At 41.0% G+C, this 16,815-nt stretch overlaps 1 protein-coding gene across 12 annotated transcripts in view; it reads right to left on the bottom strand.

The window, feature by feature from the left end:
• The window catches only part of LOC308193182 (uncharacterized protein), a 221,769-nt gene that overhangs the window by 115,864 nt on the left and 89,090 nt on the right, over positions 1 to 16,815 (bottom strand). Inside the window, exons 7-8 of one of the 12 annotated variants that reach the window (XM_080587544.1) lie at positions 3,065 to 3,171; positions 1,298 to 1,363 (exon numbers count right to left, since the gene is read on the bottom strand). The exons of 8 other annotated variants lie outside the window; for them this stretch is intronic. In XM_080587544.1, the coding sequence (XP_080443670.1) occupies positions 3,120 to 3,171 (52 nt within the window). In that variant the 3' untranslated portion in view covers positions 1,298 to 1,363; positions 3,065 to 3,119. Of the gene's footprint in view, positions 1 to 4; positions 3,172 to 16,815 lie in introns of those variants that run through there. 3 more of the 12 variants (XM_080587542.1, XM_080587543.1, XM_080587556.1) reach the window with 3 other exon arrangements.

The following is a 16,815-nucleotide window of genomic DNA, read 5'->3' as shown; positions in this document are numbered from 1 at the left end:
TTGACAGGGAAAAAAGATTGCAAAGTTAGACCACTGTTCTTTGGCAACAATAACTGAATCACCAGAGGTACTGACAGATCATTTCAACATGAGAAATAATGTCAAATAAATATTATGGAAGACTTTCCTTGTTTTTTTAGGAGACACTGCTGTAACATATCTGTATTATCACCAAGAGGTTCAAAATTCACTCTGGCACCCTAGCCTATACCATATGGTTTGTATTATCATTTCTTGAGGAGCTGCACACACATTCTGCAGAGGCACGAGGAGTATATTAACAGAAAATACCATACCAGCAATCTCCATTTCATTCAGAAAGTGCTTAATAAAATGACTGAGATTATTCCTGTTTAGCACATCATTGTAATTCATTTTACAGCCATAATATTCTCAGGTTCAGACATTAAAAGGGCAATAAAAATGCTTAGGAAGTATTCTCTCCAGTTAATAAGCACGATGCAATTCACCAAACTTACTTCAACTTCTGGGGAACCGCCAAGAATGTTAATAAAGTAAAGGGGCTGAGAAGTCTATTAATTTTGGAAGCCGTAGCTTATATTCAGAGACTCTCTAGAAACAGTTGCCTAGACAAAAAACTCAACGACTGGTATGTTGCACTGTTTCCAGCACTCCAATAGCTTTCCTTCCACTCCTTGCCCTTGTATGAACTTTTTCCCCTCAGATACAGAGCCTTCTGCACACCACTTTGAGACTGCGTCCTGCCTGCAGCCGCTGGGGGGTCCAAGCAAACACACCACTTCCAAAGCATTTGTCTCCACACATAAGGAAGGGATGAGCAAGCAGCCTCCTCCAAGGCCTTGTTTTTTTTCTTTTCCTGGGAAATCCTTGACAGACTCATGCAGGGGTAAAAGTCCCTCTTTTGAGCCATGTAGAAGTTTCCCCCTGCTCACTGAGCTGCAGCTCCACATTATGGATTTTTTGGTCTTCAAAAACAGTTTTTCGGGCTTCTATTCATTTGACAGACCAGAGGCTTGAAACAACCAAGGGATTAGTATTTGTTTTGTCTTAACAGACTGCAAAAGAAACATTTTGCTAGTGTAGCAGCACATCATTCACTACAGGCTTCTCCATCCTCCAGGGAGTGACACAGCGCTGCTGCCACCAGCCAGGACATGCTGCCATATTTCTCATAACACCTTCACTACTACCTGAGCAGGATTACTTCTAACACCCCATTTGCCATGCAGCACAGCCCTTACACTCCCAACTGAAAGTACCACAGCCATCCTGTTGATCTGTGCTTAGCTGAAAAACACAAAGCAGTCTGTCCCACCTTGTCACATTGCTCACTGTTCCCTGGTGCCATGATAGCTTTAGATGAAACCTACTCCAGTTTGCCCTGCAAATATATACATTGAATCATAAGAGTAAAGGGTATTAAATATTGTTGAGGGAGTATTAAGCTGCTCAAAAAAAAAGTAATTCTACACGATTTCTTTGTGTTTCACACAGGGAAATTATTAGGTATTTCACGTCGAAGAGCAAAACATTTCAATCTTCCACAAGACAATAGTAATAAGATCTGATAACAACCATAATTTGTGCATTAGAATAGGTCAAAAGAGCTGTTTTGAAGGTGTGATAGAGGCTGATATGCAATGGCAGATGTGTGACATTTTGTAAGCCTGCGACACAGCTTATTGTTCTGCATTGCAGTTGCTATGGCCAGGACTCTTTCAGCTGCTAAGGCACTACTTGATCATTGACATTAGGAACATATTTCTTGAATGGTGGCTAACATTTAAGGGCATAAAATGATTCTAAGAGAGTCTGCAGGATTTGGGGCAGAGTGAGAGAGCAGATAAAATGGTGAGAGCACGTGAGTTCCCCCAGCGACCATGCCTGATATGGCTGATAGCTATGCCACTGCCAACAGAACCACAAGCTTGGCTTTAACCATGGAGATCTCAAGATGGCGCACAAGAAACCTGGCTAGCTCAGTGGGGGGTTAGGGATGAAGGGAAAAAGGATGAGAGTAAGTTTTAAATAACTGTAAATTCTCCCCATCTCTCCTGCCTGTACATCTTTTTTTTTTTCCTCTCTTGTGAGGATTGGAGAAATCTTTGCTGCTTCCTACAGCTGCATGAAATTTTGCTGCCATGCTACCTGTGTGACACTGAGTTAACTGAGTGTGTGTTGGATGGATCCTGTGCAGGCAATAGGGCTACTAATTCCTGTGGTGCATGTTCAGTTTCCAACCTGTACACGCTCTTTTTCTGGGATAAACTAGTTCCCACACCTATAAACCTAAACCAGAATAAATGTTTGAAACAGAGGATGTTAGTTATCTGTGTTCGAAGTGTTCTGCTTCTCACCATACATATTTAATCCCAACATACTACTGCATACAACTGATGTGATTTACGAGGATGCTCTAGCAGCTGATGTTTGTATTTTGAAATTGTATTTTATGAATTAGATTTCTCATATGCTTCACATTTACTTGCTTATATCTCCTCCAAAACCCTTTCCACACTTTTTTTTGGTCTGTAGTACAGATCTACTTACATGTATATTATTAAACATAATTGTATATAATTATAATATACAACATACAAGGAATGCAAGGTTCGTGGTCAATTTGAAAGATCAAAAGCAAGACTTACATTCTCCTGGCTGAAAGTGACTTATGAAAGAGTTAATTACTCCTCTTTATCTCTGACTTACCTCTTACAGCTTTCTGCCAAGCTACAAGAGATCTGAAAGGATTTTGCTTTTCAGTGCTGGCCATAGAATGGCACAGCAGAATATTAAAAGCTCAAATACTGTGTGAAAGGCTAGGAGTTATTGCTGCTATTTATAAAGTAGCGGGAACAAGTCCTGCTTTCAATTACATCTGAAGTTACTCCACTGAGTGTGATCAACAATTGCCCTGCATAATATATACATTTAAACCTACACAAGCGGGTTAGAAAACACCCCTGGTCTGCTCAGCACACATTTCAGCTAGACATGACACTGAGAAAGAGCCACAGGAGAGCCACTTGTTCCTAAAAAAGATTCTTTAGGCTAATGGAAAAATATTATCTATAAACCTTACGTGTATTTGAGGAGAGCCGGAGGGGAAAAATAAACTGAATTTCTAACGCATCCTGTCATGGCACCTGGTTGCAGTTTTCATCGGGGTTAATGGGAAGTCCTTGGTTTCTGATGAAAACAGAGCAAAGTGGAGGAAAAAATAAGTACCTGTTGCTGGGTGGCTCCACTGGGGAGAGGAAGGCGACATCTTGTCGGCTGTGGGGACAGGCTGGGCAGAAGCAGTGTCCTCGCTCTGCGCTGCCCCCAGCAGCTTGCCTCAGGCCTGCGCCACGTGCAGGTGTCCGGGCGGCAGCTGCAGGGCTCCCTGAGGACGGGTTCCATCCAGTTCCGCCCAGTTCTGTCCGGTTCCAGAAAGTTCCAGAAGGTTCCAGCTGGGTGCGGGCAGTTCCAGATGGTTCTTGGTGATTCCAGAGGGTTCTGGTGGGTTCTGTGCCCTTCAGTGCCAAGGGAACATGGCTTTTATGGCTGTCTGAGGACCCTGTGTACTCTCATGGGAGGGAAACAGTTTTTGTGGGATGTGCTATGAGAAGATCTGATGCTTCTTGCATGCAGGAAAAAATACAGGGTTGATTTAGTTTTTTTAAATATTCTCACAAGTAAGCTTTGAAGGATGGTGGAGGTTTGTGTCCGCTGTCCTCAGCAGCTTAATAACGTGACCTTTTCAACTGCATGTCAAAGACCCACCATTGTCACTGCATCTCCCACATCTTTCCTCAGGGAACTGCTCAGCATTATGTCAAGTGAGTTTTGCAGTGACCTTCCATAAGCTATTTGGGATGGGCAAATCCAGAAGCCCTTCTCTCTCCTCCTGCTCCCAGCCAGCTCACCTCGCAGCCCTTCACCCTTGCTTCCCCCCATTGCTGCGGGGCCGAACTCATGGCTGCAAGCGAGGACACCTGGCACCGACAGGCAATGCCGACTGTGAGCCCAGGAAGGCTAACAAGGAAGCCAGCAGCCTCCCGGGCAGAGCCAACAAGCGAGGAGACCCTCCTGGCAGGAGGAAGGAGAGGGCAAGGTGGCTGCTGAGGTTACGTGGGTAGCCTCTGTGCCCTGACACCCAGGGCAGCAGCAGACCAGGGGCAATGAAGAGTTCTGCAAGCACGTAAGCAGGACCAAATACAGCCAAGCCTCTTTACATCGAGTGTGTGGTGCTTCAGCAGGCATAGATTCCAGTGTAGCTCACAGCATTAGGTAACATGATAAGATTTCCACTGGGCTGAAATGTTTTTGCATTATCTAATTTGGTGTGGCTTAATAAATAAGATAGATAGAGCAGTACAGGATGCTATAATGCAATCATGTTGCATTAACATATCATAACTAACGATTTTTATCAACCCTGCAGGAAAAGAAACAGTGTTGAAATTAAGTTGCACTCCCAGCATTGCCTACTCTTCCCCATCCCCCCTGCAAAAATGCAAAGTCCTTCTTGTGCCAAGAGAAATGTTGTCAAATAAGTCCACACATCTATGTGCCTGGTAGTGCAGATTAGTTTCCCAGAAATAAGACCATGGATTTCACAAAAAGTATTATGGCTTTTAATGTGATAGGTTACCAACAATGCAGCACTGAAATCATAAATACTAGAGTAGAGGGAACTGCTTGCAACGGGGAGTTTAATGGATTCATTTGGCCTCTTTGTTTTTCTTTGTTAATTCTTCATGATCTGATTTGAGCAAATCCTACTTATTTGACCACTAATTCATACGAAGACATTTCTATCTATAGACGGCTTGCAAATTATGCACTGCTACTGCTGTTTCACAGTGTAAACAGTCACATAAATTATATACTATGAGCTCTATTTCCTGATTGAAGATGTACACACACACAAAAAAAGATGAAGTGCACAAGAAGTGTCACATCACTTGTGACAAGACTAATGACCGTCATCACAGTAAGAATCCTTATTTCACTGCATTTCTACTTATGTATGCACATACTCTTAGTGCAAATGGGCTTTCCCACCTGTACAGCTGCAGACCTCAAGAATGATCCAGCTTTTGAGACAATTCCTTTTAAATGACATGGAATTACTGGCATAGGAAAGAGCTCCAAGATATGCCCTAGCTTCAACTTTGTTAAAACAACAACTGAAACTTAACACAGTAACTTTACATTCTCTCAGGGTAAGTACAAGGGGACACTGCGGAATGTTTAAAGGCATGTCTCTACCTCCCAGCATCTGGATTCATTGTTCAGATATATTGCCCTGCTTCACAGGGAAGATGGTTTAGAACAGAAGAGCAAGGCTGAGGACCCTGCCGGAAGTGGGGGCACGGGTAGGTAACAGCGGTTTTCCTGTGTTCTGCCAAGGGGCAGCTGGAACAGCTCACAGTAGCTTCCCAAATGGCAAGTTTTTGGAGCATTGCCTTCAAATAATATTAAAATTGCAAATATAATGTGAAGTTTATGGCTACAGAATAAGTTCTACTCCATTAAAATAATAAACAAAACTGACAGGATATTAAACTGACTTTCCATGAAAACAGTTCCCTCTGGTCTCCTGTGCAGGTTCCTCATCTCAGAGCTTGATTAGCCATTGCTTTTGAGAGCAACCCACAGCTAAGAGCTAGTCCAGGGAGAACAGCAGGCAGTCCAATCCAATTTCACCCTGAAATGTTTTTATTAGTTTTGTTTTGTTTTTTCAACATTGCCAAACTCACATGACTTCAACACAAAACTGAAAACATGTTTTAATGCAAGGCAGGTTTTAATCTATAAGAGTTTTTTTTTTATCTATGAGTAGGAAAACTGGTAAGAGCAAAAAGCCACAAAATCAAATACCAGAGGTCAAATGCAACCCAAAAAGGATTGAAACAGCCAACCTGCTGATCCCCTGTAAATGATAAATTACTCTTAGCTCATCTACAATAATTTAATAGCCCATCTCCTGCCTAAGCTTGCAACTGGTGGCTATAATGAATACTTCCTAGAGCAAATATTCCTCTTCTTAGACCCCACTGTTTACAAATCCCATGGCTTGGATGTTAAGGTATCTCCACACTCATTCACTGGATCTACCATAGTTCTCTGGTCCTGACTTAGTGGAAGGATGATTCATACTACAAAGGCAACCATATGATAAAGAACATAGGGAACCTTGTAAAACACTGGGTACAGTCTTGTACCTGATTGCCTTTGATCTCTGTGGGACTCTTCCAGGTGTTAATGTCAGGTAAATGAGAAATACTAAGTACATCAACACAGTTATGTTGTGAAACTTAGGCAGTGCCTACATTAGTGAAACTGCCTTTCAAGAGCTGAGATAGTTGCTTTGACATCTTAGACACACTAGGCAGTTAAACTACATCCCACGCATCTCATGATTAAAGTTGTGCCTCTCGCACCATCAGTCATCATAGTTTGTCCCACAGAGCCCTTGTGGTCAGGAGGAATAGTTACTGAAATATATTCCCCATGTGCATTCATGCATGCCTCTGCGTGCTGATGCCATGCTTTTGTCTCTCACTGTATGAGAATAGATACTTACGTAGAAAAGAAATCAGGGCAGTTCATGAGAGAATAAAGAATAAACGTGCTTTACAATGACACTTGTTGTACAGATGTTATTAAATGGGCTTCAAGAATATGTGGGGATAACTGTAACTACAATGTACAGTCTCTATAAACTTTAAGCCTACCACTTGAAGATAAGACTGAACCTGGCAAACTGGGATGCATATAATTGTACTACTGGGTGTAATTTATCCATCCTAAAACTACAGTTACATTTATACTAGTCCCTAAGCAATAATCTATGTTGAGCTAGCAGATATCATAGTCTCATATGCATAATTCAAGCAAACGATTAACATGATTGTAGATTTCCTATGGGTAATATTTAGATTTGGGCTTCATACTACTAAACTCTGAAACACATAGCATCGGTTTCTACAGACTTTAAGAGTGACAGTCTATCTGGTATTCATCATTCCTGGCTACTCTGCTGGTCCTTTTGCTGTTTGGTCTCTGTTACTTTTCTTTTGTTGTTAGTAGAGGGCTGTTGAAATAAAGTGGCACAATAAGGTGAATTCAGAAATGCATATTAAGCAGCAGATGTTACATTTGCGGAGGAGGACATACTCACAGAAGTATAACAGTAAAGCTTTTACTTCACAGCTGATTAGATTCTTGACCCATCAGCGAATGAGTCAAATTTAAACTCTGATGCAAAGTAATTTTACTTCTCCTTCTTTATCCCTTTATATTTTTACACCCTTTATGAACATAGGATTTTTCCACTAATTTCCTGCTAGTGTTTTGATAATGTATTCCTGTATTGTAAAGAAACTCTGTCTGATCTTACCTTTGCTTTTTAAAAGGAAAACCTGATTTTTCATCTTTTATGTAAAGTTATTATCTAACACATTTTCAATGGTAATTTTCATTTTTCGTATAAGTGTAGTCAGAATTTCTTTTGAAATGTCCAAGAATTAAACCAAGTAGGAAGTTTGGCTTGTTAGTATATTCCCTAAGGATCTGACAGAGAGAACATAGCAAACAATCCAACAGTTGTGAAACTTCCTTAAGGGGGTATACACAGCAGACCCAAAACTTGCTGTTTTAGACAACAGAGGGTTGAAATGGAGATGAAGAATTTCAACAAAATGACATACTAAAAATCATTTGTGATTCTACTGAGGGAAGCACAAAAGTGCCAGTATTACTTTGCAAGAATAAACACATGGAAATACGTACTCCATCGATGACAATAGCCTTTTACTTTTACCAGCCATCAAGGTGAAACCATACAAATTCCCTTCTTGTAGAGCCTGTGAGCCATGGAAAGTGCAATTTCACTATAATAAGAATTTTTTAAGTATTCCAGATACAGACTAGAGCAGCACATTTATTTAAATATTCACTTATGAAAGTCAAAATAATTTATTTTTAGGACTGTAAATGTCTGCTCAGACATCCTTTTGGCACACAGTTTCTGACTTAATCTTGAGGCATTCTTCTTTGATCTCTTTTACATCTCAAGGAAAAGACAGAAGAAAGAGGACAGTCATACTGCATAAGCTCTAGGCTAAAGCACTCCTCTAGCTTGGGGATGCCACATACAAACTGCCATTCCTGGCAGAAGCCATTTCACTGCGTTAGTGTCTATGAGAGCTGAAAAATACACCTATAGCTTATAAGCTCCGGTTGACAGTAATGACCCTCTATCTATGCAGGAATGTTGGGTTTGGTATTTTGGTTCACTGGTTCATTTTACTTACACATTAAACTGAATTTCCAAAGCACAGCAACACACAGTTCTCCCTCTGATCCAAATCTTGTTTCACAATTCCATTGCTACGCCAAAGGAAAGCTTTGACTGTGTTGTTCACAGTTCAATAAAATTGGCAGTTCACCTGAAAATTCCAAAGGTGTAACATTGACCCAAAACAATCCCTTCCAAATGTTTTAAGTGTTTGTAGGAGCCCAATTCACCAGCCTTTTTCAGTTGCTAAATCAGGAAACAGCTGCTAGTAGATGCTTGGAGCATTAGGCTTTACTTTGCTAATAAGAAATGACTGCAGCATCTCAGAAAATAGTCAAAGTCATTCTATAAATAGTGAAGGTTTCTGTTACAAAATGCATTTGCATATATTAAATCAAGATGCCACAGTTAAGGTAATAATTTCAGATGAATGTACAATAAAGAAAAAGTGATGAATAATCTCTACTGCACACAATTTTGGGAGAAGAATACGATTGAGACAAGGTAACATTTTCTTGTATTTGAGGATAGATTGTTATACTCTCACTGGTTTGATATAAATTACTTATAGTGGATATGATAGGGAAAACATACAAGTCTATTAATAAAATATACTGTCATAGTTTTTCTAAGCCTTTACTAAGTACATCACAATGTTTTCATAATTACAATCAGCTCAATAGCTGGTTGAGTGAGCAATGCAATTTAAATTACAAAATTAAAATGTTTGAACTATTTTCCTGCGGATTTAGAATGGCTCCTTGAAGGATCTAAAGTGCCAGTGGAGTGGCAGGATTCTCCATAGTCAGTGATTGTCTGCTGTTTGCAATCAGTCTCCAATTTGTCATACTGCTTCCAATAAAATATTAATGTAATCAGAAGAAATTATTTGCTTTCCAGCCCCACATTTGGTTTCAAGTCGATGTCATGCTTGCTATTGTTCTAAATGAGTACATGGTTCTCCAAGGAAGTAAGAGGTGGTGAGGGAGCAAAAGGTGACAATTTTAAAATGATACTTGAAGTAGCATTACAAAGTACTACACAGCATTACAAAGTACTGTGTGTTCCTCTGGCCTAGGCCACCATAGCCTGGAATTACCACCCCAGAGATCTCAGAAACTTCCTAGCAGAGAAAAGTATTTGAGACCACTATCACACTGTTGCTTTGGTCCAAACATCAGCAGTACTTTAATTAACAGCAGCATAGCTATAAACTATGAACATCAAAAACCTCTATTAAAAAAAGTTACTTTAACAACACAGTGGCACAATTAGTCACAATCAGTGGAGCTCTAGACTGCAAGTGATTAAAGCAGGTCTAGATAAAGAAGGCAAATTTGCCTAAAAATGTTTCCATTAAAAAGATTTGACCTTTTTACCCATTAAATCCAAACATTAATCTGGAGATGAAAATCAAGTTACAATTGAACTGAGGCAATTACATTTCAGTTTTGGTTGATGGTAAGCTCAGATTTCAAATCTAATAGTTATTTTGTGACCTCAGGCACCTCATCTAAAGTTCTTTCCATCTCTAAATGAAGATAATATTTTCCTGCCTTTGTAAAGAGCTTCAAAACCTTTGCTGATTTGTTACTGTTTATGTCTACACCCCTGAAAATGTAACTCAGCAAGATGGCTGTACTTGTACATCTGAGCCTGGGTGGTGTTGTGAACAAAATATTTACTTTATTCATACTCAGATAAATTTTGCTAGAAATATTGCATCAGATGACTTAATGACAGTTTGCTTGCTTGCTTGTTTTTCAAAATGAATCCTAAATAAGGCTCTGATCCTACCAAACTGTATGTGTTTGACTTTCTTCACAGAAATCTATCCACCTAAATCAATAAGATTGGTCAGAAACCTCACTTCAGGCTTATGTACACATCTGCACAGTCAGAGCTTAGGGGAGCATACAATATGAAAACAACCTTATTTAAACTAGGTAAAGTCAACAGGTCCTGCACCAACCTTACCTTAATGCCTTTGTCCTCACATATCCTGTCTTGTCACACTCTCTCTGAAGTCCCTGAATCCATGTCCTATTAACTTCAATGACAGATGAACTGCACTGTTTGTTCATTCATTGCAGATTGTGGCAATCACCTAAAGAGATCCTCAGTGCTGTCTGGTCTCTTTCCCTGTGCTTTTAAGGTATTCAACTTAATAAATAAGAAAAGGAACTAGAGTGCTGGCTGACAGCAGAGTTGATGGATTCAAATTGACAACAGTGAATATACTCTCTGACTTGAAATAAAAAGAAAGAATGGAAAGATATAACCATTAACAAAACGGCTCTCATTTAGCTTCTACCCTAACAAATTATCCAATTATCTCCCCCTACCTCAAGGTCTGTAAGCATTGCCCTGTTTCTGAGGGACAGCTATAACTTAATTACTGTACGTGAGTGGGGAAAGAAGATGGCATTTAGCAACAAAGTGTAGGGCATGGGAACACATCCAGATTTTGCTAAGCAGTATGACAGCACAGCCACTGGTATCAAGTATATTTGTGTAGCTGCAGGAATGTCATTAGAAGGCTCTCGGTGAGGTGCACTTCAGTGGAAGAAAGAGAAGTTGCTCATTCATTTCTTCTCGTGCAGGAGATGGTATGATTAAGAGCTCCAACAAGCCCGGGAATGAACTGTGCCAACTGACATATGGAGGCCCTTTTCCTTTTGACTTTTCTGCTTGCACAGTCCAGGCATTCCTTCCTGCTCACAGAAAATAACCAAAGTACCCTGCCAGAAAAAGGTGTCAGAGAGCCAGACTTCTTAAAGGTGCTAATTCTGTGAAGATTCAAATAGAGGAAAAGGAAATTTTCGCAAGTATCAAGCACCTAACTCTCACTGAAGCCAGAAAGCACAGCCCTGGTACCGAAGCCCAGAAACACCTGTGCGTGTTTTTGTGTCAGGCTGTACCTGCCTGAGATTGTTGCAGCCTGACCTCCACTGCGCAGCTCTGTGATACACTCTCATGCATTATCAAATTCCTCACTTGGGAACGATTTCTCTGTCCTAAACTGTGTACACGATTTTGAAAACGGGGGTGAGAAGGTGAGGAGTCAAAGTACTTGCAATATACCCTGCATCATCACTGTTTGCTTGATGTGGCAGAAGGCGGGTGGATTGGTACACAAGTACCAATCGTCTTCAGGAGCAAGCTATTTTTCCCACATCACTAACTCCTGAGAATGTGATAGAATATCCTCTCCTCTAAAGAAAGTGATTTTTCTTACTTATTCTTAAGCCTTTTGGGTCATATTTCTTATGCAGCAGCTAAAAAGTTCTGGGCTTTTTCAAAGTCTAAAGAAAGCCGGTAAATGTACATGACAGTCATGTGCACAGTCACCAGAAGCACCAGTATTTCTGTACTGTAGCTGAAATCAGCAATCATCAAGATCATGCTTTAAGTTTCCTCTGCAGGTCCCCAGGGAGAACATTGCCCACAGAGATGCAAAACTAAAAGTACAAAGCAATGGATTGTTTTCATCTTGTACGAAGGCCACAAACAGCATGCCTGCACTTGCAAAAAATAAATAAAAATTGATTTAACTATGACTCTGGGCTGTTACCAAGAATACTTTCAAAACTTCCAAGGTGTATTTGCAAGATTTCCTCTTTTGCTCTGCTGTGAGCAAAAAGCAATGTGAAGCAACTCAGTATCTGGCCGAGCCTCAGAATGAGAGAGCCAGGCATCTTCTCTGACAGGAGCTTCGATCATTTATACAGAAAGAGTGACGTGTAGGCAAAATCAGAAGTATTATCTAGGGAGAAAGTCCTAAACAGTGTCCGAGGCCTTTAGATAAACACGTAACTGAAGACAAGTCTGAAATAAAATTCACCTCTTCAATAAATAAATAAATAAATGAATAAAAACACCAGACTACAAAACATATGAAAGCTGTTATGGACATGTTTTCTTATTCAGTGACTTTTTGTTTGTTTCTTTCTTTCTTTGCTTAGCAATACTGACCTTTTGCAGGAAAGCAAGAAAATGATCTGTTTTTATGTTCCCTGATACAGCCAATGCACTGAGGTGTCTCACACAAGTGAAGGCAATGCTTATAAGTCAACCCAACAGAGATTCAGAAAAGTTTGGGGTTTGTCCTTTTTCTTTTTTTTTTTGACTTCTGACCTAGAGAGAAGCCCAACTCTAAAACTTCATTTTCCTGCTATTTTTCACAAGCTTGCAATGTGAACTGCTTGCAACCATATCTCAGTTCAGTAACTTGGAACAGATGCATTGGAGATTATTGATTTCATAAGCATCCTATGATACTATTTTAAATTTACTTTTGGGAAGCAATAGCATTGTGATTTTAAGTCTACAGGTTTGTCATGGGTTACACACCTTTTACTAATAAAAAGTCTGTTGTGATGTCAAAGTTAAAGTGAACTTAAGGTGAAGCAATATACATAGTCAGTGAAAGGATGTGACACAAATTTCTCTTTTTTCTGGTGTTGCTTGTTCAACAGGAAATCGAAGAGGTAGGGAACATGGGTACAGAATAAGGCTATGCTTTCTATTTCACAGGAAAATTTACTGGGTAACAAAGACACAACTTGAATTGCACAATGAAAATCAACTGGTACCTGAAACCCCTACATTTTCTTTCGTAGAGTCATTTAATTGAAAAACAACTCACCCGTGTTAACATGCTGTCCAAAGGTCTCTTTTGGCTGCACAGAAGAGCACTTAAGCAGGCAAAGTGACAATTATGTGGATTATGGTCAGATGAAGCATCCAAGTGCCTCATTTTGACATCTTGTTAAGATGTTCCTATCTGAAAGTTAAACCTGCAGCATTAAGTACTTTCAAGACTACATGAAGTAATGCTTTTGAGTCACAGAAGCTGTAGGAAAATGACTTGATGTTTTTCTTTATGAATTTAGAACACCATTCCTCCCCACTAGATCTGCCAGGAACCCACAGGAATATGGGGAGCATGCAAGGGTAAAAAGTAATAAGAAGAAAACCAAAAGAAAATCATTGTGTGCTTGCATTAATAAAAACTTTTTCTTTGGGGTTGGGTGCAGACTAAATTTCAGATATATGCCAGAGTAGTAGCAACTAAATAACAAGCATCTCTAAATCTACAGAAATTAGCATATCTCTAATTGAGTAGTAACATGTCTTAGCAAGCGAGAGCAAACTTGTCCTATGTAAACTGTCATCTGTGCTTGATTACCAGTCTCAGTGCTCGAGAGAGACATTTGTGTGACGTTTGTTCTCTCAACAATACTCTGCTCTCCAAACCATGGAAAGACGCCTCGTATCTCAGGGTCTGGAACATTGGGCTAATGGCATTGTCGTCTTCATGCTTTGCCTTGAACCCTGGCCTCACCGATATATGTCATACTTATCCAGCTGGCTTAGTTGAGTTGCTCTGAACTAATGGATCTGCTCATGGCCATTACCATTGTAGCATTTACTAGCTTAAAACGTCCAAAAAGGCTTTGATTACATTTGCATGTGACTGAGGTCTGGAAGAAAGAAAAGACTGAAAGAAGGAAAAAATAAGCACGAAATGAAAGGGAAAGAAAATGAAGATACATCAATAGATTGAAAACAATTCTCTGTTACAGAGAAAAAATATCCTGCATTACACATACACACACCCCAAACTAAATCTGAAAAAATGGTTAAATCTGAACCAGTATTGTGCATACAGCCTGGTGAAGAGCCCGGATCAAAAAAAGCAAAGAGAAGTGACAACATGAATATTGAGATAATGAATCAAGTAGAAACTACCCATCAGCATTATTTTGTATACTTTATGAAGTGACTGTTTTCATCACCAGAACATAACAGAACTAGGTGCAATTCACAAAAGACTATTCAGAAACACTTCTCCTAGGCAGAGAAGTTGAGAGATTGCCCACCTTAGAGAAAAAGCAAGCTGGAGGAGACATCACTTGAGTACATAAAATAACAGTGATACAGAGATAAAGGCAGGTCTTAAGATCTCCTTGTCACCTGTGTCCAACAGGAGACAAAAAGGACAGAAATTGAAAGATGGGAAACTCAAACCAAATTGTATTGTAATTATATGCAATTTAATCAGGAAAGTAATTTTCTCAACAGCAAGGTAAAACACAGCATTCAGCCAGATTTGAAACAGAAGGACAGGAAAACTGTGCAAGTCTAGAGAATATCTGACCATTTGCACTGATGGGCAGGGGCTGTTCAGCTCCAGCTCTTAGAGAAGAGGATTAAACCCAGAGTTGCAGGCAGGTAATACAGCATCCCTATCTATCGGCCTATTCATCTATTCTTCTCTAGCTAAATATAACCACACAAAAAGCCAGACCCACAGGTAAGCATATTCAATAAAGGCAAATCATATACATTTCATAAGTAAAGGACAATTTTAATTATCCATATTTGTGGAATGTATTTACTCTTTCAGACAGGGAAGAAAAATGCCTTCCAGTACTTCGCAATTGAATTTTCAAACTGTAAGCAATTCCTAAAGGGTAGTTTTTAATAGATACAGTTGAACTTTGCAACTTGTTTTTAATTGATTTATAGTCTTGTTTGTTTGTTTGTTTGTTTGTTTCCCTGTAGTGCAGATTTTTGAATTCTACTGTTTCAGAGAAAGGAAAGAAAGACTGGGATGGAACAGCACATTTTCAGGTATTTCCTTAGGCAGGGATAAGCAGCTGCGAGCCAGTGCATGCTTACTAACAGAATGGAGTCCTGAAATTTCTGCAGAAGGGAAAAAACCAGACAGCTTCATGTCCACACTCTCCGGCACACGCTTCTGAAGTCCCGTGCCAGGCATCCCCTGCAATCAGCATTCAGCGACATCTCATTTTGGACATGGAGTTGTTAGTGTTGGGGAGAATCGAATGGATGTTCTATTAATGTTTCTCAGGTGATGGATCATACGGTATAATTAAATATTATTAAATGTACTTACATTATCAAGTAATCTATGTATACTGGAAACCTAGGGAGTACACTGAACATTTAAAGGAATCGTTGAAGGGGAACCCTGGGAGGGAATAGGTACAACCTGACCTTGGATAAGGGCCTGGAGATGATGAAATGAGTTGAAGCAGAACCAAGGAGCGGAGGGAGCATGCGTCGAGTGAGAAAGGTGAAAGAGTTCAGCGGAGAGGAAGACTCCTTACTTCATCTGGACGACCACCTGGACGACCACCAGAGTGCGCCACGCATGTGCAAAGGGGAGGGGAGCTAATTAGAATGAAAAGCGAGGCTGATGTTGCAACCTGTAATGAATATGTATACCTGACGCAATATTGTATGTATAAATAATGGCTGGGAAGTAACGGGACTTGAAGCCAGATTTGGGCACCTGCCCCGGCTTCCAGCGCTGAATAAAGCACCTTCATATAATCACTTGGTGGTTATGTGGTTGCTACGCTAACATTTTGGCGACCCAGATGGGACAGCGTGGGCACTGCTGAGGCGGATCGTGTCTCGGTTTCGCTCCAGCCGGCACCGAGGGATTCTCGGGGAGCAGTCGACCACGACCGACCTCCGCTGCTCACGACGTACCACTGGAGTGGTAAGCAAAGGTGCTTTCAACTTTGGGTATTCGGTACCGATTTGGTTGGGAAAGCCTGCCGGTCAGACGCGGCGAAAGCCACGCTCGGTTGGGCAGGGAGCTCCCGGGGTAAGCCTAGGCGCCGTCCGTTAGACAGAGCGAAAGCTCTGCAGGTTCGGCATTGGTAATTGTATTGGTTTGTGCTGAAGGGTCAGCACCTGGTATTATTGGTATGTAGAAAGCGTGCTGCTGCTGCTCCGGCAGCTTTTGGGAAAGCACACTGCTGCTCCGGCAGCTTTTGGGAAAGCACACTGCTGCTCCGGCAGCTTCTGGAAAGTGTGCTGTTGCTGCTCCGGCAGCTTTCGGGAGAGTGTGTTGCTGCTCCGGCAGCTTTCGGGAGAGTGTGTTGCTGCTCCGGCAGCTTTCGGGAGAGTGTGTTGTTGCTCCAGCAGCTTTCGGGAGAGTGTGTTGTTGCTCCAGCAGCTTTCGGGAGAGTGTGTTGCTCCGGCAGCTTTCGGGAGAGTGTGTTGCTGCTCCGGCAGCTTTCGGGAGAGTGTGTTGCTGCAGCTTTCGGGAGAGTGTGTTGTTGCTCCAGCAGCTTTCGGGAGAGTGTGTTGCTGCAGCTTTCGGGAGAGTGTGTTGCTGCTCCGGCAGCTTTCGGGAGAGTGTGTTGCTGCTCCGGCAGCTTTCGGGAGAGTGTGTTGCTGCTCCGGCAGCTTTCGGAAGAGTGTGTTGCTGCTCCGGCAGCTTTTGGGTCCGTATCATAAGCTCAAAATGAAAAAGATTAAAGAAATTCTGGGAAAAGATGTACCTATCCCGCGGACATCCCCGCTGGGGTGTTTGCTAGCACACTGGAAAGAGGGAGGTTTTGGTCAAGAAATGCGGAAAGGAAAGCTGATTGATTATTGTAATATTTGGTGGCCACAGTATAAACTAGAGGACCAAGAAACTTGGCCTGAGAATGGAACATTGCAATATAATACAATTTTACAATAATGCTATTTTGTAAGTGGGAAGGAAAATATGA

The sequence above is a fragment of the Anser brachyrhynchus genome (assembly GCF_964034855.1).
Source record: "Anser brachyrhynchus genome assembly, chromosome: 3".
Taxonomy (NCBI): domain Eukaryota; kingdom Metazoa; phylum Chordata; class Aves; order Anseriformes; family Anatidae; genus Anser; species Anser brachyrhynchus.
The sequence above is the reverse complement of the archived record's forward strand: the minus strand, read 5'-3'. Positions and strand labels throughout refer to the sequence as shown.